The 26,584-nt window shown below is 44.2% G+C and overlaps 1 protein-coding gene across 4 annotated transcripts; it reads right to left on the bottom strand.

Moving 5' to 3' along the window:
* Positions 1–5,032: 5,032 nt before the first annotated feature.
* LOC123765647 (complement C1q-like protein 4) lies at positions 5,033–6,709 on the bottom strand. Of its 4 annotated transcripts, none has more exons than XM_069334078.1 (5): positions 6,588–6,709; positions 6,213–6,439; positions 6,024–6,105; positions 5,759–5,877; positions 5,033–5,489 (listed from the first exon to the last, which is right to left on the bottom strand). In XM_069334078.1, exons 2-5 carry the CDS (start codon positions 6,437–6,439, stop codon positions 5,288–5,290), a joined length of 630 nt encoding a protein of 209 aa, XP_069190179.1. In that variant the 5' UTR covers positions 6,588–6,709; the 3' UTR covers positions 5,033–5,287. The 4 variants fall into 4 exon arrangements, with proteins under 4 accessions (XP_069190179.1, XP_045610285.2, XP_069190180.1 ...); XM_045754329.2 differs by having other exon boundaries at positions 6,036–6,105; XM_069334079.1 differs by lacking the exon at positions 6,213–6,439 and having other exon boundaries at positions 6,588–6,679.
* Positions 6,710–26,584: the final 19,875 nt, after the last annotated feature.

Raw genomic sequence — 26,584 nt, 5'->3', positions numbered from 1 at the left:
TTAAGAGACACATTCAGTTGCAGAAGATTATAGGCACAACAACTGAGCCACAGAAACAGTCAGAATTGTTTAGAATGCATCTCATTTTAATTTGAATAGAGTGGGGGGACCATTATTTTTCAAAATTTTGGTGCAAAACATAATACTAAGTAGAACTATTCTTTCATAAATGGAAGGTAATTTTAATTCCTTTCTCACGTTAACAATTCTGACAGTCTAGGACAACCCAGGATGATGCGCATAGCATCATTCTGTACTACATCTAGGCCTTGTAATTGTTTAGGAGAAAAATTAAGAAGATAGAGGGCATAATAATGAACAACAGATCGTATAAAGGCAATATAAAAACTACGAGCATATTTTATGTTAATGCGAAATCCTTTGCCAACAAGAGTTGGCAAAGGATTTCGCATCATTTCGATTTCGTTGAGTGCCGATAGATTCTTGCTTACGTGACTCAAAGATTTAAGGGAATGCTGCTCTAGGTCGAACTAAATTGAGCACTTTAACTCGGCTTTAAAGCACAAGATGCCCAAGATGTACTCAAGCACAACATGCCCAACATGCACTCACGTACAAAATGCCCAACATGTACTCAAGCGCAACATGTCCAACATGCACTCAAGCACAACATGCCCAACATGCACTCAAGCACAAAATACCCAACATGCACTCAAGCCCAAAATGCACAACATGCACTCAGCACAAAATGCCCAACATGCACTCAAACACAACATGCTCAACATGCACTCAAACACAAGATGCCAAACATGCACTCAAGCACAACATGCCCAACATGCACTCCAGCACAACATCCCCAACATGCACTCAGCACAAAATGCCCAACATGCACTCAAACACAACATGCTCAACATGCACTCAAACACAAGATGCCCAACATGCACTCAAGCACAACATACCCAACATGCACTCAAGCACAACATGCCCAACGTGCACTCAAGCACAACATACTCTCAAGCACAACATACTCTCAAGCACAACATACCCAACATGCACTCAAGCACAACATACCCAACATGCACTCAAACACAACATTCCCAATATGCATTCAAGCATAACATGCCCGGTATGATCTCAAGCACAAAATGCACTCAAACCCAAGATGCCCAACATGCGCTCAAGCACATCATGGCCAACATACACTCAAGCACAACATGTATTCAAGCACAACATGCCCAGCATGATCTCAAACACAAGATGCACTCAAGCACAAGATGGCCAACATGCACTCAATCAAAACATGCCCAACGTGCACTTAGGCACAATATGCACTCAAGCACAACATGCCTAATATGCTCTTAGGTACAACATGCCTAACATGCACCCAACACAACATGCCCAACATGAACATTAGTCCTGGCATCGTTGCTGTTGACTTTTGCCTTTCACTCTACATAGTTCAATGATCAAACCTTAACAAACGTGATCTGACAGATTTAACCCCTTCAGTCTCTTTAATTTTTCTTCTGTTGTTATATCTCTTGTTTCTATTTCTCCTCTGGCTCTTCACCACTATGGCTTGTGCTGTTTTCTTCATTCCTTCTAACTCCCATTCTATACTTTAACCTTCCCGCTTTTCACCTCATAAATGTTGACTTTACCACTCTTCCATTTCACAAGATAATAAGGATCTGGAACTGATCGGAATGACGTTACCGCCTTTATTTTCAGGTGTGTCAGTTTGGTGTCCAATTTTCAGCAACGTACCAGTGCAACCTGTCCTCGACTCAAGTCCATTACATCCAGCTGTCGACCCCCAGCCCGTCCTCCAAACAAAGACCAAAAAGTGAGTCCATCCATTTCATTGGCGGCTGTATTAACGAGCTTGGATCTTTTTATGCGAAGACAGGCTGAATATGAATATTCATCCTGTTCTCAGAAGAAGTCCATTCCATCCAGCGGTCGCAGCCCGTCCTCCAAACAAAGACCCAAAAGTGCTTCCCCGCTCCCGCCAACCCCCCCCCCCCCCTTCCTGTTTGTCAATGAAAAACTGTTTACACACGACTCAACTGATTTCGTTCGAACATTTCCGGACCAAGTACATCACTGACGAATATTGTTCGAACCACATCGCTGTAAATGCTCCACCCACGTATTACAAATACAAATAATCGCCAACAGAACCAAAACACCTAACCTAACCTAACCTAACCTAACCTAACCTAACCTAACCTAACCTAGGTTTATATATGAACATTCTATATAAATAAATATGGAAATGTTCGCTTGTTCAAAATTGCTAATCTCTGAAAGTTCTACACCGATTGCTTTGCAATTTTCACACAACATTCCATTCGCATTCGAGCGGGTTTTTATATACATACTATATAGCTGTTACGTCTGTGACGGGAAAAAAACATGCTTTTTTTTAAACTGTTTTTCTCATGTGTTTTTCATGTGAGAGAAATCTTCGAAATCTCTTTACCGATTGCTTTGAAATTTTGACACAACGTTGCATTCGAATTGGTGCATGTTTTTTATACCTACCATATACATGCCTCACCTGTAACAGGAATAAACATGCTTTTTTGAAAACTGCGCCATCTGTTGGCCGTAAGAGTAACTCACTATAATCTTGGAAAGTTCTTCACCGATTGCTATTAAATTTTGTCATAACGTTCCATTCGAATACACGCATGATTTTATATACCTACTATATAGATGCCACATCTGTAATAGGTAAAAACACTTTTTTTTTTAAACAGCGCCATCTGTTGCATGTAATAGCAGCACTTGCTATGTAAAATATGTTACGATTCCATTTCAGTGTTTCTGATTGCATTGGCAAAATTAATTTTCTTAGATTTCGATTTATATTCATTTTGATTTAATTATTTTGTGTGACATTGTATTAGAATTGAGCTGTGTTGTTTACCATACCGTTCATTTCGTGAGAATAGTTTAATTTTTTTCATTGTTTTTCTTTACGTTTTTTAACAGTTTTTCTTATATTTCAGTGATGGGAACATCAGATCATTTGAGTTCCCCAATTTTCTGATGGGAACATCAAATCATTTGGGAATGCATCGGACGAGGGAGTGGGGATAGGGAGGATGAGGGGATGGGAGTGGGGAATGGTGGGGGAGGACGATTGGACAGGGAAGGAGGTAATGGTGGGGAGGATGAGGGGACGGAGCAATTGGGGATGGTGGTGACGAGGGGAGAGGGGAGTGGAGAATGGTGGGGAGGACAAGTGGACAAGAGAGTGGGGGATGGTGGGTATCATAAGGGGACGGGCAGGGTGGGGGATGGTAGGGAGGACGAGAGGACGGGGGGAGTGGGAGATGGTGGGGGATGACGAGGGAAAGGTGGAGTGGGGATTGATTAGGACGACGAGGGGACGCTGGAGTGGGGGATGGTAGTTAGAACAAAGGGATGGGAGGATTGAAGGGAAGGACGAAGGAATGGGGGAATGGTTGGGTGGACGAGGGGACGGGGGAGTGAGGAATGGTTTGGACGACGAGGGGGCGGGGTGGGGGTAATGGTGGGGAGGACAGGGAAAGGTTGCTGTGGCTTGAAGTCGATTGAACGCCTAACCAATGCCATTAAAAGGTAAGGTAAGGTAAGGTAATTATCAAAAGAAGGCACCAAACCGGGAAGGCTATGTAGCACCATCAAATGTACGGAATAATCAGAGGGCGCTAAATATCACCAAGGATGCCAATACGAGAACAAAAACGCATAAGGCGAACGATATCAAAAGTATCAGAGTCACCAAGAATTCTATTGAGGGACAGGTGACCGCGAGGGGGGGGGGGGGTCGGAAAGCAAGACACACGCTCGTCCTGGAAGTCAGGACATTCAACAAGGACATGCACGACCGTAAAAGGGACAATGCAACTAGGACAATAAGGAGCAGGGCGGCGCTCCATCGAGTGACCATGGGTTAAGCGAGTATGGCCAATACGCAACCTCGCCAGAGCCGTTTCCCATTGCCGGTTACGGTGGTAGGAGGACGGCCACGAGGAAACAACATTTAAGAGTACGTAGGTTGTTACCAGTAACAGACGACCAAGAAGTCTGCCAACGGGTAAGGACGGAGGAATGGATAACCGGGTAAAAGTCGGAATATGGAATACCTTTACGAGAGATGGGACAAGAGCGGACAGCTTCCTTGGCGGCAGCATCCGCACGCTCATTTAAAGACACACAAATATGGCTGGCCAATGCCATTAAATTAATGATCAATACAAAATGTTTCTCCAGTTCTGTATATTTTTTCCAAATATAGTTTATATAGTTTCATGCAGCTGGCATTCCTCATGGAGGCTTGCTGGGTTTATAGCTATGCCTCACTCTCCATAATCACCAGCTTGGTGTGAGGATCGGATGACAGACCACATCACACTTCACTACAGTCCTTATCACTACCCATATTCCTTACACATTGTCTTTATTGGCCCTCTTCACAAGCAGGGTCCCCTCCCCCCCTATGAGGTGTGTCGTCAGGCGTCTCCACCACCTTCTGTCCCATCTTCCCTTTTGTTGTAATGTACTCACTGCTCCTCAATAACTCTACAAGCCATTTAATGGATAGGATTGATGGAGTCATTTAGCGACATTCAAAGAATTTTGCCATTTTTACGAAAGGAAAAAAAAAGGGGGGGGGGGGGAGGGGGAAGCATAAAGCACTTCTTCGAACATGACCACTGATCTAACATCGTCGTTAAGACTAGCTCCAAGCGTCAACCATTTAACTTTGGACTTTTAGATATTGATGGAATTTAGAAAAAAAAATTTGGAAACTATTTATCTGATCCCTTAAAATAAATTTCGGTCATTCCTGCACGATACATGTGATCATGATAAGCCTTCTAAAGACGAGCCATTTATCCATAATACATATCCGGTGGCCTTCAGACAAGACGAGCTCGCCATTTTCCAACTTGAAGGCAGGACTTTAAGAGTTCAATAGGTAAAAAAAAATGGGGAGGGGTATACGTTTTCCCTGAAAACGTAACTACCACTAGACTTAAATTTTCTTTAGAAAGGTAAAAATACAAATCTTCGGTAAAATTTTTTCAAGTTTATAAACTATATATTTTACATTAAAGCAAGTCGGAACCCTTAACTGATAAATTAAATGCATTACCGATAGCTCTTTGCTACTAGAACTTTAGGCATTAGGAATAAGATTTTTTGCAATTTTTTTTTTTTACTAGTATTTTTTAATGTTCCCAGATTTCAATTTTAAGGCAGGAACAGTAGAGATTTATTAAAACAAGATTTTTAAAGAATTTAAGCCATATGTATTACAAAATCAGTTTCATGCTCTGAAGACGCTGAAACCATTAAAGGTAGTGTAGGCCTCGTTACCAGGGCTTTCAAAGATAAATCCCTGTTGTAATTGCAGGAAAATTTTATCCTGACGGCGGAGTTGCAGGAAGATGGAATTTGATCCGTGCTCAAAGGTCTTCTGAGCACCGTAGGCAGTCACCTGGTATTCTCCATTCTTGTTCAGGGCCATTCTGCAACAAGAAACAGCTCAGAATTAGTAGGTAGCAACTTTCAGGGATACTAGGATAACGAGCTGGGGTAGGACGAAGTGCTCTTACTAGTTTAACCATTTACGATCCAACGCCAAGCTGCATGATGCAAGGGCGTTGCTGTACCGACCAGTAAACGTGGTTAAATAAGGCCATTGTGCAAGTATTGATAATCAAGATGTACAGCAACATTAGCCTTCACTTAGTGGAAAGAAAATTCTCCAATGAACTCGGCAAGTTATGCAACTCACGTAAAGTCACCATCTCTTGCGCCAACAGCATGAAAGATGAAGAAATATCCGCCATTGTATGGTGCAACAAATTCACTAGTAGTTTCGTCCCAGCCACCACCTACGTTGGTCACCACTTCCTGAAAGTGGTGTTAATGTCGAGAGAGGTAAAAAAATCCATTACGAAAGAGTTCACGATTTTGAACATTTTGGCATTTCTCTCATTCACTATGTTAGCCATCTTTTTAAAAAAAAAAAAAAAAAAAGACTTTCAAGGGCCTTCAACCTTTCCAAATACCTGGAACTGAATGCGGTTCCGGAGACCGAGGCTCTGCGTTGCTTTTCTCACACTGAAAGCCACGTTGTGCCTGGAATTTATAGTGCAGGTATTAAAGAAAATTAGAAAAAAAAAAAAATGGGGGAAGAGAAAAAAAAAGTTTATACAAACATTCCGAAACATTTTTAAGCGATCTACATTATCGGTGTTGATAGAAGAGGCATGGGCAGTTGTCTAGGTTCTGCCTCAGAATATACGTCAATCATGGGTTGTCTAGTGCCATTATTAGTCATTTTAACTATATTACTAGTGTTTAACGAAGCAGTTTCGTTAAGATAACTCGTTTCATTGTATGTGCCATTTATGCTGGCTGGTGCACAAACGGCTGTGGACAGAACCAACATCAGGAATAGTGTCCCCAGCATCTGTTAGGGTGAAATATCAAGGTCAATACAACTAAAATACACCATTTTAACACCCCCCCCCCCCATATCACAATCTTAAGTAATATATATATTGCTAACTCTGCTACACCAAAAATATTTCAAACACTACATTAAATGACCATCTTACTTCATATGCTGATGAACTCAACGTAAATCTTAAACAATAATGCTCTTCTTACAACGACGGATAGCGTTGGACTGCTGTGTAATTCGGAGCTGACCCTTAACGTGCACTTGTGTCAACTGCACACCAGTTAGGACATTTCAGTGTAACAAAAAAAAAAAAAACATACATCTTAAGTTATCCGTGAGTTGCCAAGACTTAAAAAGTGATGACGTCGCCATCTGTTGACCGGATTAGATATTATTAAACGAGGAAAATAACTGTAACAAGTGACTGGAACTACTACACAGGGCCTCTGCATTATTCTAGTGGAATTGCATTTATATAATTTAACAGACATTATAATTTAGTATTTTTAAACCTATATTTGCTTCACATAATTCACAATATAACGAAAGATTATATAAGTTTGAGATCCATAAACATCTTTTGGAGATATAGCCTAGATAATGGCTTCAGCCCTGACATACTTAAAACAACGGAAACCGCGCCACTTCACAAAAGAGGTAGTAAAGCAGATGTAAAATAATTATGGACCAATAGCTCTAACCTCACACATCATTAAATCTTTGAAAGAATGCTAAGAAGATTAAAAATCACATGGAACCACAACATTTACATAACCCTGGATAACACGGGTTCAGAACGGGGCGCCCCCTGCCTCTCACAGTTGCTAGATCACTATGACACGGCCTTTGGTGCCCTGGAATGGCGCAAAAGGCAGATGTTATATACACAGACTTTGCAAAAGCTTTCGACAAAAATGACCATGGTGATATTGCTCACAAAATGCGTGCAGAAGGAATTACTGGCAAAGTAAGGAGATGGATCTCCAACTCCTAATGAACAGAACGCAGAGTGTAATAGTTAATTCAGCTAAATCCGGATCATCTACTGTGAAAAGCTCAGGCCCGGTACTCTGGTACCTTTTCTCATTCTAATATCAGACATAGACAAGGAAACAAACTACAGCACTGTATCATAATTTCCAGACGACACTAGGATTTTCATGCGAGTAGACAATACAGAGGACACGGCAAACCTCCAATCGAATGTAAGAAGGATATTTTAATGGACCGCAAATAATAATATGATGTTTAATGAAAATAAGTTCCAGCTCCTGCGCTATGGATTTTTTTTTTTAAACGGAAACCATATATAAAGCTGAATCAAATCACACTATAGAACGAAAAGCAATGTAAAAGATCTTGGAGTAATCATGTCAAAAGACGTTACCTTTACAGAACACCAAAAAGTAGCTAACACGACTGCAATAAAAATGACAGGTTGGATAGCAAGGACCTTCGAAACAAGGAATGCCATACCAATGATGATAATTTTTAAGACACTAGTGACTCTATGGTGGAATAGTATTGCATTTTGACAGCCCCTTTCAGAACCGGTGAAATTTCTGATTTAGAGAGCGTGTAAAGATCCTTTACCGTTAGAATCCACTCTATAAGTCATCTTAATTATTGGGACCGATACAAAAGTTCAAAATCTCTGTTCTCTAGAGAGCAGGCGAGAGATACATAATACTCTACACGTTGAAGGTTATAGAGGGACTGGTTCCAAATCTGAGCACAGAAATAACACCACATGAGACCAGTACGCATGGCAGGATGTGCCAAATACCCCCGTTGAAAAGCAGAAGTGCAATAGGTACGTTTAGGGAGAACTCTATTAACATAAAGGGCCCAGACTTTTCAACACTCTCCCGTTACACATAAGGAGCATAACTGGCCGGCCTCTCACAGTGTTCAAGAGAGAACTCGACCAACACCTCCAAAGAGTACCAACCAGGCTGTGATTCATACGTCAGGCTTCATACTCGTCCAACAGCCTGGTTAACCAGACGACCAACAGGGAGGTCTGGTCGGAGACCAAGCCGCGGGGCTGTTGATCCCAGGAAGCTACACAAGGTAGCCACAAGGTAGATTGGGCATTCAGTTACAGCACAAGGGTCAACTATTGTCCTCACTCATTTCACTGACTCAAACGTCCGGTTAACTAGCATTCTCTTTGCGCACTATGATTCATTGGCGGGAGTCTCCCCATGTGAATGTGTCCATAGTTGAGTGCGTCCCCAAGTAAACAGTTCCGTTGTGCGTGTGTCCAGTCGTCGACAAGAAGTTGAGATTGGCTTTGATTGTCTCGTTAACGTCAACACCAACGAGGGTAGCTTCGCTAGGACCAGTCACGGGCGCGCTTTCTCGAGATGTGGTTGTTCATTGTGAAATGGCTGCTTTTGTGATATTTTAAACCCAATCATAATGAATCAGACACTAAGTCTGTGATAGTGACATAGTGAATTTCAGTGATAGTGATAGTGAATCTAAGTGATAGAGACATAGTGAATCTCTGTGATAGTGAATCTCTGTGATAGTGACAGATTTGGGCGGGTCGGTGATGACTCCTATGAAGACAAACATCGCCAAAGTCAAGTGTGAACCCAAACTGTCTAGCAAAATATTGTTTAATGAACCATTTTGCGAGTGAATTGTTAAAAGTGAGACCAAAATAATGCATTTTGTAAATATATATATACAAAATTTACAGAATGTAAAAGGCATAGGAGTATTACACATACAGAATGTTACTCTAATAAGACATAAAATACACATTAAAAATACGAATTTAATACATCAAACTCCAAAAACTTAGCAACTATTTACAAAAAAGGAGCAATGGCATAAAAAAAGAGGATATAATGGCATAAAAAAAGAGGAGGGGAATTTTTTTTAATTTACCTGCAGAGCATGCTAAGAAATACAATAAATACAATAAAACAAGGATATGAGAACGAAACATAACACCGGCCTGAAGGGCGCACAATAATTACAACAAATAGCATAACAAAAAACAGGTCCCATTCACACACCATACTCACAGCAACCATACGGACTACTCAAAATGCTCATACTTATCCGGCCACTCCGCCGCCGGGAATCGAACACAATACGCCTCCCAAAGCAACATGATGTTATCCGGAACAGGTTTACTATGAACCGTACGAGGATCAGGCATCAACTCCAGCACACCCACAACAAAACACCGAGCCCGCGGAACCCAGACGGAAGAAGGGCTCCATGGAACAGGATGCACACAGTCAACAATGTCAAACAGCAAAGGGTTCTTATCATCATACGCCACACCGGAGGCCAAGACGAGAGGGAGGGGCTTCTTCCCACAGGGCCGGGCAACGGGCAGCGCACTAGGAGCCTCCTCGGCTGCCTGGCAGGGCCCCACATCAACCACCGGACGTTTACCTGCAGGTACCCCCCACGCTGAGCATCCTTCTTCAGCACCAGCACGAGGCCTCGGCCCGCACCAGCACCCTCACCACCCACGTCCGTAGGAGCGACCACCCCTCACTGTGGAGAACCTTCTGCAGAAGAAAGAACAGGAGATAAATCATATGCACAAACATTGCCATCAGCAGGCATATGGACGTCAGCAACCACCATCGACGTAGAGCGCGAAGCACCCGGAACCACCACATCATCGCCCGAAGATCCACCGGATACGAAATCCTCCACATCAGCCCAAGCTGTAGAAGAACGCCGGGAACGCTTGGGCTCCCACCACATATCCCCAGAGCCAAAGGCGGACCCAGAACCACAGGCTTCACATGCCGGGCGAACCGATGCCCGTCGCAGAACGGCAGCAGCCTCAACCACAGGGGAAACCGGGCCACACACAACAGGACTCTCCACAGCCCCCCCCCCCAGCACCCAGCACAGCCGTGACACCTGGCGAGGACGCAGGGCCAGTCGCAGCAGCAGGAGACGAGGAAGATGAAGACGTCGACGTCTCGCAGAGACCATCCAGAAGACCCACTAGAGCAACTGGGACAGCAACAGAAGCAGGAAGATCAGCCAACGGCACTGTAACACCCGGAGGAGGGTCCACATCATCTGGAGGTCCGCCGGGCGTCGCAGGGGGAGCCGCAGCAGCCAACGGGGACGTCCACATCCTCGCCCTTGGAATCCACTCCAACAGGGAGCGGCGGGAAATCCTCCTCCGGGAACAGGTTCACAGGAGCGACTGCAGCCCCAGAGTACCCGGCAGCCTGATGCCCCAACAGGTCCACACCGAAAGCAGGTACGGGGTTGCCGGGCATAGTATACCCGGACGTAGTACCCCCAGAAGCCGGACTGAAGATGGAATGTCAGACCTCAGGCGCATCCCAAGGGTACGAATGTTCGTACGCATACCCTTTACCTCCCCGTGGACAGCGTGTTCACCTGCACACTGACGACAGCGCCAAACTGCTGGAAGTAACGCCAGAGCAGGTCCTCAGGAAACTTCAACGATGCCCCATGCACACTCACGTATGTCAGGGCACCATTACGGTCCGTAATGGTCACAGAGCCAGCACCATCCGGCAGCGACAAGGAACGCCCCTCGTAACGGCGGAGGAACTCATGGTACACTTCCTCCCCCACTAATTTGACATAATATCCCGGTGAGCAGTTACCAGCTCAACCCAATCCGGTAGACGTCATCTACCGGGACATGGATACTACAGGATAACCCACACGGCCTGTAAACTCCAGGCCCATGGAGCTCACTCTCACAACAGGGGGAAGAAGGCCTCCCATCACAAGCGTGCGACGTCAACACCAGCCAAGCGGCAACTTCAGGGAGGGTGGGGACGCCCACAACCCCAGCCGCTCGGCGAACAACCACCAACTACTGGAGGGCTCAGGCAACACGTCTATACCCCACGGCAGCTAGGGCGCAACTCCCAAAAGGAGCAATGGTGTAAAAAAGGTGGATAACGGGGGAAGTGGCTACCATCCAAGCCTGAGGTAATTATTTAAGGTAGTCACCAGTCTCCGTGGTGTAGTGGTAAGACACTCGCCTGGCATTCCGCAAGCGCTTTGTCATGGGTTCGTATCTTGGCCGGGAAGGATTTACTGGGCGCAAATCCTTAACTTGTAGCCTCTGTTTAACTCAACAGTAAAATGGGTACTTGGTTGTAAAAACGATTCTTCGCGGTGGGGATCGTATTCCAGGGACATGCTCGAAACGCTACGCGTACTAGTGGCTGTACAAGAATGTAACAACTCTTGTATATATCTCAAAAAAATAAAAGGATATTTTATTGTCACGGTCGTAATTCAAGCATATTGGTTTATAACAAATTTCTCATTTCTGTGTTAAATTGCAAAGTTGGTACTTTTCTGTCAAATTTTGTATGTGACAGAGTCTTCCTCCACCACTTCTTAACTTGTTTTATTTCCCAATTGTAACACTGAACGAAATATTTCTAATGTCTCCGTGACTCATTTGGGTACTTTGTGTCCATTCGTGTCCCCTTGTTCGTGTACTTCCACTACTAAATAATTTCTTCCTTGTCAAGTCCCCTAAGTATTTGTATGTGGTAATCATGTCTCGTCTGATTCTTCTCTTTCAGTGACGTAAAGTTATTTTTTAGTATTTCCTCGTGGCTCATACCTCTTGTCGTAAATACCGACACCATTTACTAACTTCCAATACAATTCGCAGATAATATTGCTGTTGACTTTGTATTAACACACACATTAACATTAAATTACCGTATTTACCTATTAAGACATAGCAGAAAGCGTCATTCGTTAGGAAATGCGAATATATTTGCGCGTTGTTTACGTCTCGCTATAAATAAAATAGATAAAATAATATTAAATCCTGCATTCTGATGACTGTATTTGATAAAACACACTTTCCTGTATTAGACAGAATAATTTACAACCAAAATATATTAAATAACTTAACTCTTCTCGAAAAAAAACCAAACCCTATAGAATGCTGGAGAGTGAAGAGACGCCATTATTAAGAACAACAAATTCTTGACTGGGAACATGCTCACATAGCTCCACGAATATTTCCTTCTAGTGTTGTAGGACGCCAAATCTCCTATCATCAGCACGTTTTCACTAGCAAATAGGGACATGTTCTATGTCTGTTTGACTATTATTAATGTACTTTTATGGCAATATTCGTATGTTATGTCAAGTGGTTAGAATGCTGGACAAGCCACCCGGAACAGGTAAGCCTAAATTAATTAAAAAAAATATTATTTTACCTGATATAGCAGTCATATTGGATACGATATATTACTCCGTGACTATTAGACAGGTGAGAGTGAAAGGGAGAAGAATAACAACATATTACCTGGTTCAACAAGCAGCATGCTACGACGCCCTTGTTGACTGGTCCACCAGAGACTCAGCTTATGCGGCGTGGACTGTTCATTACTGTTCATTACTGTTCATTAACCGGGCCACATTCTACATAACAGCTAAGCTGAAATAAACCCTCCAACTTGTGTAGGAAGCTACATGGGTGAAAATTATAATCATACAGTCCACTTTAGAATCATTCAGAACGCTATCGAAAAAAATATTTTAATAAATTATTTATTTCTAATTAAATTATTAATAATTAAATACATAAATTAATAAATGTAATTAAAATAAAAAATAAAATCCGACGAGTCAGTTTTCCCCCACACCTCTCGGCTCTGGGAGTAATGTAACTAATGTAATCTCTGAACATACTGAATAATTGTGAGATACGGCTCTATGGAAAGCAGATGTATAGAGTCTGTGTGAATGAGGCACTGTATTTATATAAAGGTGTGATGCGGTACAACATAAGATAAAGAGCTCCATAATATTCAGTATTGTATAAAATTGGCGATGAGACACAGAATTGTATTAAGATGAGATACTCTACTATATAAAGATATACAGTACTGTAACAGGTAAATACATTATTGTATTAAGGTAATGTACAGCCCTACATAAAAGAGACATAGAGTATTGCATGAAAATGACATATAATAGTGTAGAGATGACATATAATCGATGATGTATAAATCGCACTGTATAAAGGGATGTGGACTGTCAGATGGGAAGGATGTCAAGGGATGAGAAATACCACACGCACACTCCTTACCGAAAGCAGATACGCCAGTCACGAACACACACACACACATGCTGGCGATGAGTCACAATAACGTGGCTAAGGTTAGGGAGCCGGTCGGCCGAGCGGACAGCACGCGGGACTTGTGATCCTATGGTCCTGGGTTCGATCCCAGGCGCCGGCGAGAAACATTGGGTAGAGTTTCTTTCACCCTATGCCCCTGTTACCTAGCAGTAAAATAGTTACCTGGGTGTTAGTCAGCTGTCACGGGCTGCTTCCTGGGGGTGGAGGCCTGGTCGAGGACCGGGCCGCGGGGACACTAAAAGCCCCGAAATCATCTCAAGATCTCAAGAAGGTATGATGACCAGACCACACACTAGAAGGTGAAAGGACGACGACGTTTCGATCCGTTCTGGACCATTCCCAAGTCGATTGTGATGAGTAAGAAGAGACAGGCAATAAATGGGATTCTAATCATCTCATTGATTGGTCTTCCTCCAAAATAATCTTTCCTGCCTCTACTCTACACAGACGCCGTCTTGTTGAATCGACTCTAATACACAATGTACCCAACATGAACTTGAGTCCTGGCTTTGTTGCTGTGGACTCTTCCCTTTCACAGTATATACTCAAATGCTCTAATCTTTCTAACAAACGTGACTTAACATTAGCTTATCCTTCCATTTATCTATCTTTCTCTTTCCTTTTCTTTCTCTCTTCTCTCTCTTTTTTCTGTGCATTGTCTTCTCCTACGTTCCCTTCCTATCCTCTTCTTTTTCCTATTACTATCTCCTCATTCGGTGGTTATAATAGGAGCTGCCTCGTATGGGCCAATAGGCCCTCTGCAGTTCTTCCTCTCTACTACACCTTACTCTGCTTCTCACCTTACTCTGCTTCTCACCTTACTCTGCTTCTCACCTCTCTCTTGCCTATTTATTGCCTGTCTCTACTTCCTCATCACAATCGATTTGAAAATGGTCCAGGACGGACCGAAACGTCGTCGTCCCTTCACTTTCTAGTGTGTGGTCTGGTCGTCACACACACACACACACATGATGATACTAGGTATCATCTGGGAGATGAAATTCTTCAAGAGTCAGAAAGAGAGAAAAAGACTTGGGGGTTAACATGACGCCTGACCTGTCCCCTGCAGCCCATATCAAGAGGATAACATCAGCGGCATATGCCAGGCTGGCTAACATAAGAACGGCATTCAGAAACTTGTGTAAAAAATTATCCAGAACTTTGTATACCACATATGTCAGGCCAATCCTGGAGTATGCAGCCCCAGCATGGAGGTCATATCTAGTCAAGGATAAGACTAAACTGGAAAAGGTTCAAAGGTTTGCCACCAGACTAGTACCCGAGCTGAGAGGTATGAGCTACGAGGAGAGGCTATGGGAATTAAACCTCACTTCGCTGGAAGACAGAAGAGTTAGGGAGGACATGATCACCACATTCAAGATTCTCAAGGGAATTGATAGGTAAATAAAGACAGGCTATTTAACACAAGGGGCACACGCACTAGGGGACACAGGTGGAAACTGAGTGCCCAAATGAGCCGCAGAGATATTAGAAAGACCTTTTTTAGTGTCAGAGTGGTTGACAAATGGAATGCATTAGGAAGTGATGTGGTGGAGGCTGACTCCATACACAGTTTCAAGTGTAAATATGATAGAGCCCAATAGGCTCAGAAACCTGTACACCTGTTGATTGACGGTTGAGAGGCGGGACTAAAGAGCCAGAGCTCAACCCCCCGCAAGCACAATTAGGTGAGTACAATTAAGTGAGTACACACACACACAACACTCCCCCCCCCCCCATAATATCCTCACCCACCCCACTATACCTCCCCCTCTCACGATAAACACAGACCTCTCTCCCTCCCCTGCCTCTGTCCCTCTCTCAACCCTCACCCCCACATCCGCAACCACTCCGTTCCCCCCCCCCCACACACACGCACGCACACACACACACTGGGGCTAGTGAAGACTACCACAAACGCTAAGGAAAAGAAAAAGGATCAAGCAGGATGGTAAGAAAACAGAACACAGGTGGATGAGAGGAACAGGACGAGTCATACATGGAGATGACTGTTCGCGCATGGAGGGAAATCACTGAGGAACTGAAAGACATGAAAGGACTCATAAATAATCTGCAGAATGAACTAAAGGCAGTGCAAGAGGAGATAACAAACCTAAAAACAGGATCTCCTCAGACTGTGGCCCAGGGGACCAGCCCCCAGGTACCAGGAGATGTAGCAATGCCAGGGACCCCTACAATGGGTGCCACCTTTGCTGAAGAGCCCAGGAGCAATGTTCACAGTCAAGGAAGTTGTAATGAAAGCAGTAACCTCACAGGTGGCAGCTAGATGCACGAGCCAGTTACTGGAATGGAAAAGAGCTGTAGTAGTGATATGTGTTAAGGAACAAGAGGGTTCCACAAGGGAAGAATGGAGGTCTAAGGACAAAGCTGCAGTGGCAGGGATACTAAAGGAGGTAGGTATGGAAGGGGCTGAAACAGACAGAACAGTTTTTCCGGATTGACCAGTACAACAAAGACAAAGACCGGTTGATCATGGTAGTGCTAAAAAACGAGTCCATCAAAGAGGACATCCTAGTAAAAAAGAGCAAACTGAAATGTGTAACGAATTACAGACAGGTATTCCTTCAGAGGGACATGACCAGGAAAGAGATAATACAGGCAGCAGATGCATGGAAAAGGCGCAGGCTGAGGGAAAGGAGCCAGGAAACCTCGACCCCCAACCCAGCAGTCCCAGGGGGGAGTGTGGAACCCCAACCCAGTAACTTGGGAATCCCAGAGGGGACTGCAACATCCCAACTCACCGCCCTAAAGTTGGGGAGTTTCACCATTCCACCCCAATTCCTCCCTACCCCGAGTACTCCCTTCCCTCCCACCCCCTGGTGTTCCTCTTGCCCCAAGCCGGCCCAAACACGAACTACGTCCTCCATCCCCCACCCCAGTTCTAAGCCATCCTCCCCCTGCCCTTCCCCCCCCCCAACCCCCACCTCCCTCAGAACCCCTGGTAACTACCTCACTGGTTGATGAGCCTACCCAAGCTGCGATGCCCATGGAACAGCTTCCTGCACTAGTGGGGAGGGTGGGTGAAAAAATATATATAGGAAAGTGAGCTTGAAGTTAATGTATTCAAACATCAATGGGATTACCAACAAAGCAAGTGAACTGGCAGAAAGGGCGCAGGAAGAAAACCCAGATGTAATAGGACTCGCAGAAACAAAATTGTCAGGATTCATAACAAATGCTGTGTTACCAAAGGACTTTTATATAGTAAGGAAAGAGAGAGACGGGGTGAGGAGGAGGAGGAGGAGTGGCTCTGCTGATATGGAAGGACTGGAGCTTTGAAGAGATGGAAATTCCAAGCTGCAACGGATTCAGAGATTACATAACAGGAACTATAACAATGGGTGGACCTAAGACAATAGTGGCAGTCATTTACAACCCTCCATTAAATGACAGAAGACCCAGACAAGAGTATGACTGAAACAACATGGCCACCATTAACATAATAGAGAGAGCAGCTTCAGTTGCCTGCAGGGATCCAGACTCTTAATCATGGGCGATTTCAACCATGGAAAGATAGACTGGGAGAATGGGGACCCACATGAAGGTGAAGACACATGGAGATCTAAACTTTTGGAAGTGAGTTACAGGAACTTTCCGAGCCAACATGTCAAGGGACCCACAAGAATGAGAGGAAATGTGGAACCAGCTAGACTCGACCTGATATTCACCTTAAATGACTCAGAAATAAGGGAAGTCAATTATGAAGCCCCCATAGGAATGAGTGACCACAGTGTATTGATATTTGAGTATCTGGTAGAAATAGGGATAACCTATCCAAGGATGGGATTGGAAGGAAAAAGACTAAATTACCGAAGAGGAAAATATGACGAGATGAGGAACTTCCTAATGGGAATACCATGGGAAACAGAACTCAGAGAAAAGACTTTACAGGATATGATGGATTATGTCACTCAGAAGTGTCAGGAGGCTGCAGACAGGTTTATCCCAGTCCAGAAAGTGAAAAATGAAAAGCAACAGAAGAATCCTTGGTTCAACCAGGAATGTGCGGCAGCAAAGCAATTGAGTAAAAGAACATGGCGAAACTACAGGAACAACAGAACACCAGAGAACAGGGAGAGATACCAAAGAGCCAGAAATGAGTATATCAGAGTGAGGAGAGAAGCGGAGAGACAGTATGAAAATGACATCGCGAGTAAAGCTAAGACCCAACCAAATCTGCTCCACAGCCACATCAGGAGGAAAACAGCAGTGAAGGAACAAGTGATGAAACTGAGAAAAGGGGAGAACAGATAAACAGAGAACGACAAAGAGGTGTGAAGAATTACACAAAAGAGAGTCCAGCGGGTCTTCACAATAGAACAAGGAGAGGTCCCTGCACTATATGAGGAGGCAAACCGAACAACCTTAGAGGAATTTTACCTCATCAGTGATGAGGTCAAAAGGAATCTGTTGGAGCTGAATGTGTCATTGCTGTTGGGCCTGACAGAATCTCACCGTGGATTCTAAAAGAAGGTGCAGAAGCACTAAGTGTGCCACTCTCTAAGGTGTATAACAGGTCACTGGAAACGGGAGACCTTCCGCAAAGCTGGAAGACAGCTAATGTAGTCCCAATTTACAAAAAGGGTTACAGGCAGGAGGCACTGAACTACAGGCCAGTTTCCTTAACTTGTATGCCATGCAAGGTAATGGAGAAGATTGTGAGGAAAAGGCTCGTAGAGCATCTGGAGGGAAACAGCTTTGTAACACACCATCAGCATGGGTTCAGAGATGGTAAATCGTGCCTCACGAGCTTAATAGAATACTATGACCAAGCAACACAAATAAGACAGGAAAGAGAAGGGTGGGCAGACTGCATTTTCTTGGATTATCAGAAAGCCTTTATCCCCAGTACCTCACAAAAGGCTGTTACAAAAGTTGGAGCGGCAGGCAGGAGTACAAGGTAAGGTGCTACAGTGGACAAGGGAATATCTAAGCAATAGGAAACTGCTAGTAACGGTGAGGGGGGGGGGGAGGCATCAGAGTGGCGAGATGTCACCAGCGTGGTTCCACAGGGCTCTGTACTCGGACCCATCCTGTTTCTAGTATATGTAAACGACCTTCCAGATGGTATAGACTAATTTCTCTCAATGTTTGCTGATGATGCAAAAATTATGAGAAGAATTAAAACAGATGAAGATAGACAGAGACTACAGGACGACCTGGACAAACTGTAGAAATGGTCTAGAAAATGGCTGCTAACGTTCAACTCAGGAAAGTGTAAAGTAATGAAATTAGGTGAAGGGAGCAGAAGGCTGAACACAAGGTACCATCTGGGAGGTGAAATCCTGCTAGAGTCAAATAGAGAGAATGATCTGGGGGTCGATATCACTCCGAACCTGTCTCCAGAGGCCCCAAAAGCAAGAACTGCCTTTAGAAACTTGTGTAAGGAATCGTTCAGGACCCTGTATACCACTTATGTAAGACCAATCGTGGAGTATGCAGCTCCAGCCTGGAGTCCATACCTAGTTAAACACAAGACGAAGTTAGAGAAGATTCAGAGGAATGCCACCAGACTGGTCCCGGAACTGAGAGGAATGAGCTACGAGGTAAAGGCTGAGGGAGCTGAACCTCACAACCCTGGAAAACAGAAGAGTAAGGGAGGACATGATAACCACCTACAAAATTCTCAGGGGAATTGACAGGGTGGACAAAGACAAACTCTTTAGCACGGGTGGAACACGAACAAGGGGACACAGGTCGAAACTTAGTGCCCAGATGAACAACAGAGACGTTAGAAAGATTTTTTTCAGTGTCAGGGTAGTTAACAAATGGAATGCATTAAGTAGTGTTGTGGTGGAGGTTGACTCCATACACAGTTTCAAATGTAGATATGATAGAGCCCAATAAGCTCAGGAATCTGTACACCAGTTGATTGACAGTTGAGAGGCGGGACCAAAGAGCTAGAGCTCAATTCCCGTAAACACAAAGGTGAGTACACACACACACCCACACACACACACACACACGCACGCACACATACACAGGCCTCAAGTGGGGCCTGGTAGCCTGGAGAATAGCGCGCAGGCTCGTAATTCTGTGGCGTGGGTTCAATTCTTGCACGAGGCAGAAACAAATGGGCAAAGTTTCTTTCACCCTGAATGCCCCTGTTACCTAGCAGTAAATAGGTACCTGGGAGTTAGTCAGCTGTCACGGGCTGCTTCCTGGGATGTGTGTGGTGTGGAAAAAATAGAGTAGTTAGTAAACAGTTGATTGACAGTTGAAAAGCGGGCCGAAAGAGCAAAGCTTAACCCCCGTCAAACACAACTAGGTGAATACACACGATCCCTGCTAGACAGAACTTGCAGAGATCTGATTTTGACATATTCTGAAAGGAACAGACAGAGAGACAAAGTAAACTGTGGTCATAGGTGGCAACTGAATGTCTAGCCGAGTAACAGAAACATAATGATATGTGTCTTTATAATGCTAGAAATGAACATTGAACACTGGCATGGATTGCAATTAGCGGTCATGGTAGCAGATGCAGTTCACAGTTTCGTGACCAGGTATGACAACAACACGTAAGGGCCGTGTGACCACTAGATTGAACTTCTAGTTATGGAGTAGGCGGCTTTCTGCAGTTTCCTTAGCGCTTTCTACTGATAAGCCTAAAAATAACATAAGAATGAAACAACATAAAACATTTTGTGGTTTTATGTTTTATTCTTAAAGAGATTTCCGGTAATGTTATACTAGATAATCGAATATGAGGCGTCTCTAAATTAAGATACATATCTTATGTACCGGTCCATTCTCCTGTTTTCGTAGTATGTATAGTAAGGATGAGGACCATAATATATACATATACCGACGTACAACGAAATTTGGAAGTAGAAATCGGCACTATTGACTTGGACAAACCGGAAAACTATTTTCTACTGATGTTGCAAACACAAACTAAACTAACCTAACCTTACTAGGACTAATACACAATATCTGAGGCCTAATATAGTATATATGTGTGCTATACTAGGCCTGGGAATATATAAGTATGTTTTTAGCTTCATTTTTCCGAATCTATGAACTGAATAATGCAAAGTTTTACTATCTAATTGCTTAGAACGACAATCTTTATACTAGGGTGCACATAGTTACAAAAACTGCTATCTAAACAGGAGAATGGATTGTATATACACTCGTTTTCTCTTTTCAAGATTTATGATGTATAAACTGGATTTTAAGATTTTTGACCGACATATTTCCCAAACTATCATATATACCTTCCACATTCTACTTTCTCACTTTTCTGTGAACCTAAAAATTTATTCACTGGTTCTCGTCGAATTGCTGCAATTTGTTTACAATAACCAAAATAATGATTTCGCTGGTTTCTCAACCCTCTTAATTTTTGCCAACGGTTCCTAAATGTAGATAGTTTGAAGTTACTAAGGAGCAGAAGATAAATATTTAACTTTAAATCAAGGTTTGTGTAAGAAGAGAACAAATTTTTCCTGAGGCTCTCCCTGTAAACGAATGAATCTCTAACCCGTCCTCGACCCGTCTTCAGACCGAGTCCTCGACCCGTCTTCAGACCGAGTCCTCGACCCGTCCTCAGACCGAGTCCTCGACCCGTCCTCAGACCGAGTCCTCGACCCGTCCTCAGACCGAGTCCTCGACCCGTCCTCAGACCGAGTCCTCGACCCGTCCTCAGACCGAGTCCTCGACCCGTCCTCAGACCGAGTCCTCGACCCGTCCTCAGACCGAGTCCTCGACCCGTCCTCAGACCGAGTCCTCGACCCGTCCTCAGACCAAGTCCTCGACCCGTCCTCTTAAAAATAACGTCGCATTTCGGTCGTATGCGCGCTATGGCCAAAAATGGACGCAATTTGAAATTAAATCCGCTCACGAAAGCGAGGTACTGTTTCGTTTTTTGTTTGTGTCCTCTGTCTTACTCCGAAAGGTTAGGAAAGGAAACTTTCAATTAACGTTTTTCCTGACTTTTTGAAACTTTAGGAGAATTTTCTGCCCTCCTAACCTACTAAAGGACACAAAACCTAATGTTTTGGATAAAAAAATCCTAAATTAATTTTTTTTTTTCATTTTCAAATAACATGTTTTTTCGGCCATATGGGAAAACGGCCAAATTCAGAGGACAGGTTAAGTCCTTTTCATCCAGGGTCGACCCCTGAGACGCATTCATCAATTTTAACATGTGGTTAAATTAAAATAGAAACTTTCTCAAAAATAAATTAACATTGTTATATATATTAGCATAGTGTACATATTTAGGCAGAAGCATTTACAGCATTGTGGTTCGAACAAAATTCGTCAGTGAAGCACTTGTTCCGGAAGTGTTCGAACGTCATCAGTTGTGAGTTGTATGGAAACCGTTTTTCATTCATAAATAGGAAGTTTGGCGGGTACATCGAATGGACTTTGTGTCTTTGTGTATGAGGACGGGCTGGAATTTGAGGCAGACACGTCTAATTGACCACACTAGACTACAGACGTTTCAGACGCAATACGTAGACTCCAGACATCGTGGCGACTTCAGCTCCCCGTGGCAAAATACTCTTATAAGTAATTCTTTGTTTCATGCTTGGCTAAAGCCTTATTATTAAGCAGCATAGAGGATAATCACCGACTTCATTTTAAAATACTTACATTAAGCTGATGAAAGGATAACATAATTCATATTGTAAATATGTTGCTCCTGAAACAACACTTAGCATCATAATCAAAGCCGAGTGTATAAAGCAAGCGTTTTAAATTATTGCCTTAAAGGCAAGCTTGTTTAAGGTCAAAAGGATTTTCCAGACATGAATGCTTATTACGTGTTTTGTGTATGTTCGTTGGTGCTCAGTAATGTGTGTGTGTGTGAGTGTGTGTGTATGTACTCGCCTGGTTGTGCTTGCGGGGGTCAGGCTCTGGCTCTTTGGACCCGCCTCTCAACTTTCAATCATCGTTTTTTATTTACACACACACACACTCACACACAGGAAGTTACCCGTAACAGATATTTAACTTTCAAATACATATTTAATGCTAGATGAACAGGCGCATCAGGGTGAAAAAAAGTTTCCCATTTGTTTCCGCCATCGCAGGGATTGATCCCTGGTCCCTAGGATTATAAATTCAAAGCACTATTCACTCAGCCACCAGGCAACCTGGTGTGTACTCACCTAGTTGTATTTGTGGGGGTTCAGCTTTGGCTCTTTGGTCCCGCCTCTCAACCGTCAATCAACTGATGTATAGATTTCTGAGCCTTCTAGGCTCTGTCATATCTACATTTGAAACTGTGTATGGAGTCAGCCTCCACCACATCACTTCCTAGTGCATTCCATTTACTAACTACTCTGACACTGAAAACGTTTTTTCTTATGTCTCTGTAGCTCATTTGGGTACTCAGTTTCCGCCTGTGTCCCTTTGTGCGTGTACCGCCCGTGTTAAATAATCCATCCTTGTCTACCCTGTCAATTCCCCTGAAAATTTTGTATGTGGTGATCATATATCCCCTAGGTCTTCTGTCTTCCAGCAACGTGAGGGGCAGTTAACGCAGTCTGTCCTCATTACTCATGCCTCTTAGTTTTGAGACTAGTCTAGTGGCATATCTCTGATTTTTTTTTGCTTCGTCTTGTGCTTATCTGAGTACGGGCTGCATACTCCAGGATTGGCCTTACATGTGTGGTATACAAGGTTCTGAAGGATTCTTTACACAGGTTTCTGAAAGCAGTTCTGATGTTAGCCAGCCTTGCATAGGCCGCTGATGTTATTCTTTTGATGTGGGCGTCAGGAGACAGGAATGGCGTTATATCAACTCCTAGATCTTTCTCTCTGTCCGTTTCGTGGACTTCATCTCCCATTCGGTATTCAATGACTGGCCTCCTAGTTCCTCCTAGTTTTATTGCCTTACATTTACTTGGGTGGAACTTTAGTAGCCATTTGTTGGACCATTCTTTCAGTTTGTCTAGGTCTTCTTGTAGCCTCACACTATCTTCCTCTGTCTTCACCCTTCTCATAATTTTTACATAATTAGCAAACATCGAGAGGAACGAGTCAATTCCTTCTGGGAGATCATTTACGTATATCAGACAGTATAGGTCCAAGGGCTGATCCCTGTGGGACTCCATTGGTGACTCCCCGTCACTCCGAAACCTCACCCCTCACGGTGACTCGCCGTGTCCTGTTGCTTAGGTACTCTCTTATCCAGTGGAGTACCTTCCCTTTGACTCTTGCCTGCATCTCCAGTTTGTTCACTAGTCTCCTATGTGGTACTGTGTCAAAAGCTTTCTGGAAGTCCAGAAATATGTAATCCGCCCAGCCCTCTCTCTCTCTGTCTCTCTCTCTCTTGCCTGATTTTTGTTGCCTGGTAATAGAACTCAATTAAACCTGTTAGGCATGATTTGCCATCTCTGAACCCCTGCTGAAGTTGTGTTACAAAGTTCTTTCGCTCCAGAGGTTCTACTAGCTGTTTTCGCACAATCTTCTCCATCATCTTGCATGGAATGCAAGTTAGAGACACTGGCCTGTAGTTCAGTGCCTCCAGCCTAAAACCATTCTTGTATATTGGGACTACATTGGCCGTCTTCCAAATTTTTGGCAGTTCACCTGTTACCAGTGATTTGTTGTACACCATGGAGAGTGGCAGGCACAGAGCATCTGCTCCTTCCTTTTGAATCCATGGTGAGATTCCATCCGAGCCTATAGCATTTGTCACATCCAAATCTAGCAGATGCTTCCTCACCTCCTCACTGGTAATCACAAACTCCTCTAGTAATGTCTGGTTTGATGCTCTCTCCCTTATCTCTGGGACTTCTCCTTCCTCTGAGGTGAAGACCTCCTGAAATTTGTTATTGAGTTCCTCACACACTTCCTTGCCGTTTGTACTGAATCTTTCTGCCCCTATCCTCAGTTTTATTACCTGTTCCTTTACTGTTGTTTTCCTCCTGATGTGGCTATGCAGCAGTTTGGGTTGAGTCTTTGCCTAGCTCGCAATGTCATTTTCATATTGCCTCTCTACCTCTCTTCTCACCCTTACGTATTCATTCCTGGCGCTTTGGTACCTTTCTCTGCTCTCTAGTGTTCTGTTGTTTCTATAGTTTCTCCGCGACCTTTTACTTAGTTGCTATGCTAGCTTACATCTCTGATTAAACTATGGGTTTCTCCTCGGCATTTCATTTTTTTCCTTTTGGACTGGGACGAACTTGTCTGCTGCTTCCTTACACTTCTGTGTGATGTCGTCCATCATGTCTTGAATCGTCATTCCTCTGAGCTCTGTTTCCCAAGCTATTTCAGTTAGGAATTTTCTCTTCTCCTCATAGTTTCCCTTCCGGAATGCCGGCCTCTTGTTTTCTGGTCCCTTCCTTGAGTACATTAACCCTTTTTCGACTAGATACTCAAACAACAGTACACTGTGATCACTCATACCCACAGGGGCTTCAAGGCCGATTTCCCTAATGTCTGAATCGTTCAGAGTGAATTCTAGGTCAAGTCTTGCTGGTTCATCATTGCCTCTCATTCTCATGGTACCTTTAACGTGCTGACTTAAAACGTTTATAGTCGCCACCTCCAACAGTTTCGCTCTCCGTTTCCTCACCTCCATGTGGTTCCTTGTTTTCCCAGTCTATCCTTCCGTGACTAAAGTCCCCCATTATGAGCAGATAGGATCGATTTCTACAGGCAGCAGAGGCTGCTCTCTCAATAATAGTGTTGACTGCCAGGTTGTTTTGGTCATACTCTTGCTTGGGTCTTCTTTCATTTGGTGGTGGGTTACATATCACTGCTACTACTACTCTTGGTCCTCCCATCGTCATGGTGCCTGTTATGAAATCTCTGAACTCTTCGCAGCCTGGAATAACCATCTCCTTGAAACTCCATTCCTTTCTCATCAGTAGAGCCACTCCGCTTCCTCCCCTTCCTTCCCTCTCTTTCCTTATTATCGTGTAGTCCTGGGGAAACACTGCATACGTTATGATTTCTGAGAGTTTTGTTTCTGTGAGTCCAATTAGATCTGGGTTTACTTCTTGTGTTCTTTCCCTAAGTTCACTTGCCTTGTTTGTAATCCCATCTATGTTCAAGTACATGACCTTGAAACTGACACTCTTCTGTTCGTTTTCAGTTTCTGTTGATTCCACTGGAGTTGGGGGGCAAGGGATGTCTGGGGTGGGAGGGCCTAGGAAGGAGGACCTGGGGGATCTGGGGTGTGAGGGGGCTGGGAGGATCTGGTACAGGGGGGCTGGGGGGGGTCTGACGTGGTGCGGCTGAGGGGGTCTGGGGTTGGGGGTTAATTAGGGCATGGGATGGGGGAGCTAGAGGGGCATGTGGTGGGAGGTCACAGGTTGGGTATGCAGGAGAGACTGGGTGTGGTTGGCAGGGAGGTGAGGGATAGGGGAGGAGGGGGCGCCTTTGGAGGGAGTCTGGGAGGGAGGAGTGGGGTTGGAAGGAGAGCTTGGGGTTGGGGAACTGGGAGGGGCCTGGGCTGGAGAAACAAGGAAGGGCATGGGGGTGCAGGAACAGGGAGGAACTGGGATAGGGGAAGAAAAAGGGCATGGGTGGGGGTCAGGGAACATGGGGGATCATGGTTTGAAGAGGGACTTTACTGTCTTGGGAGGTGCAGGTGATTGGTGGGAGGTTTATGTTCTGTTTCCTCCCCAGGGGTGCTTGCCTGCTGGAGGGGGAATTCCCACTCCCCTCTGAGGTTCCTGGATATAGTGAGCTGAGTCCTGTGGTTCCCATATCCCCACCCCTTTATCTGCGTCTCCTCCTTGCTTCTGCAGTCTTCGTTCTCTCTTCCCTCGTCATGTCTCTTTCCAGAAACACGTCCTCGTATCCCGCTAACCTCACAAGTCTGCTCTTCCTGGATAGGATTTTCTCCTTTGTTGCCTCGTTCGTGAGCACTACCTTTATCAATCGTTTTCTTTCCTTCTTGTAGATGCCCAGCTTGAAAACCTTCTCTATGTTGCCATTTGCCTCCTCCATATCCTGTCCCTCCAAGATCTGTTATAGTTGCTCGGTCCCTCCTTCTCCACTCCTCACAATTG

The sequence above is a fragment of the Procambarus clarkii genome, chromosome 30 (assembly GCF_040958095.1).
Source record: "Procambarus clarkii isolate CNS0578487 chromosome 30, FALCON_Pclarkii_2.0, whole genome shotgun sequence".
NCBI classification, from domain to species: Eukaryota; Metazoa; Arthropoda; class Malacostraca; order Decapoda; family Cambaridae; genus Procambarus; species Procambarus clarkii.
The sequence above is the reverse complement of the archived record's forward strand: the minus strand, read 5'-3'. Positions and strand labels throughout refer to the sequence as shown.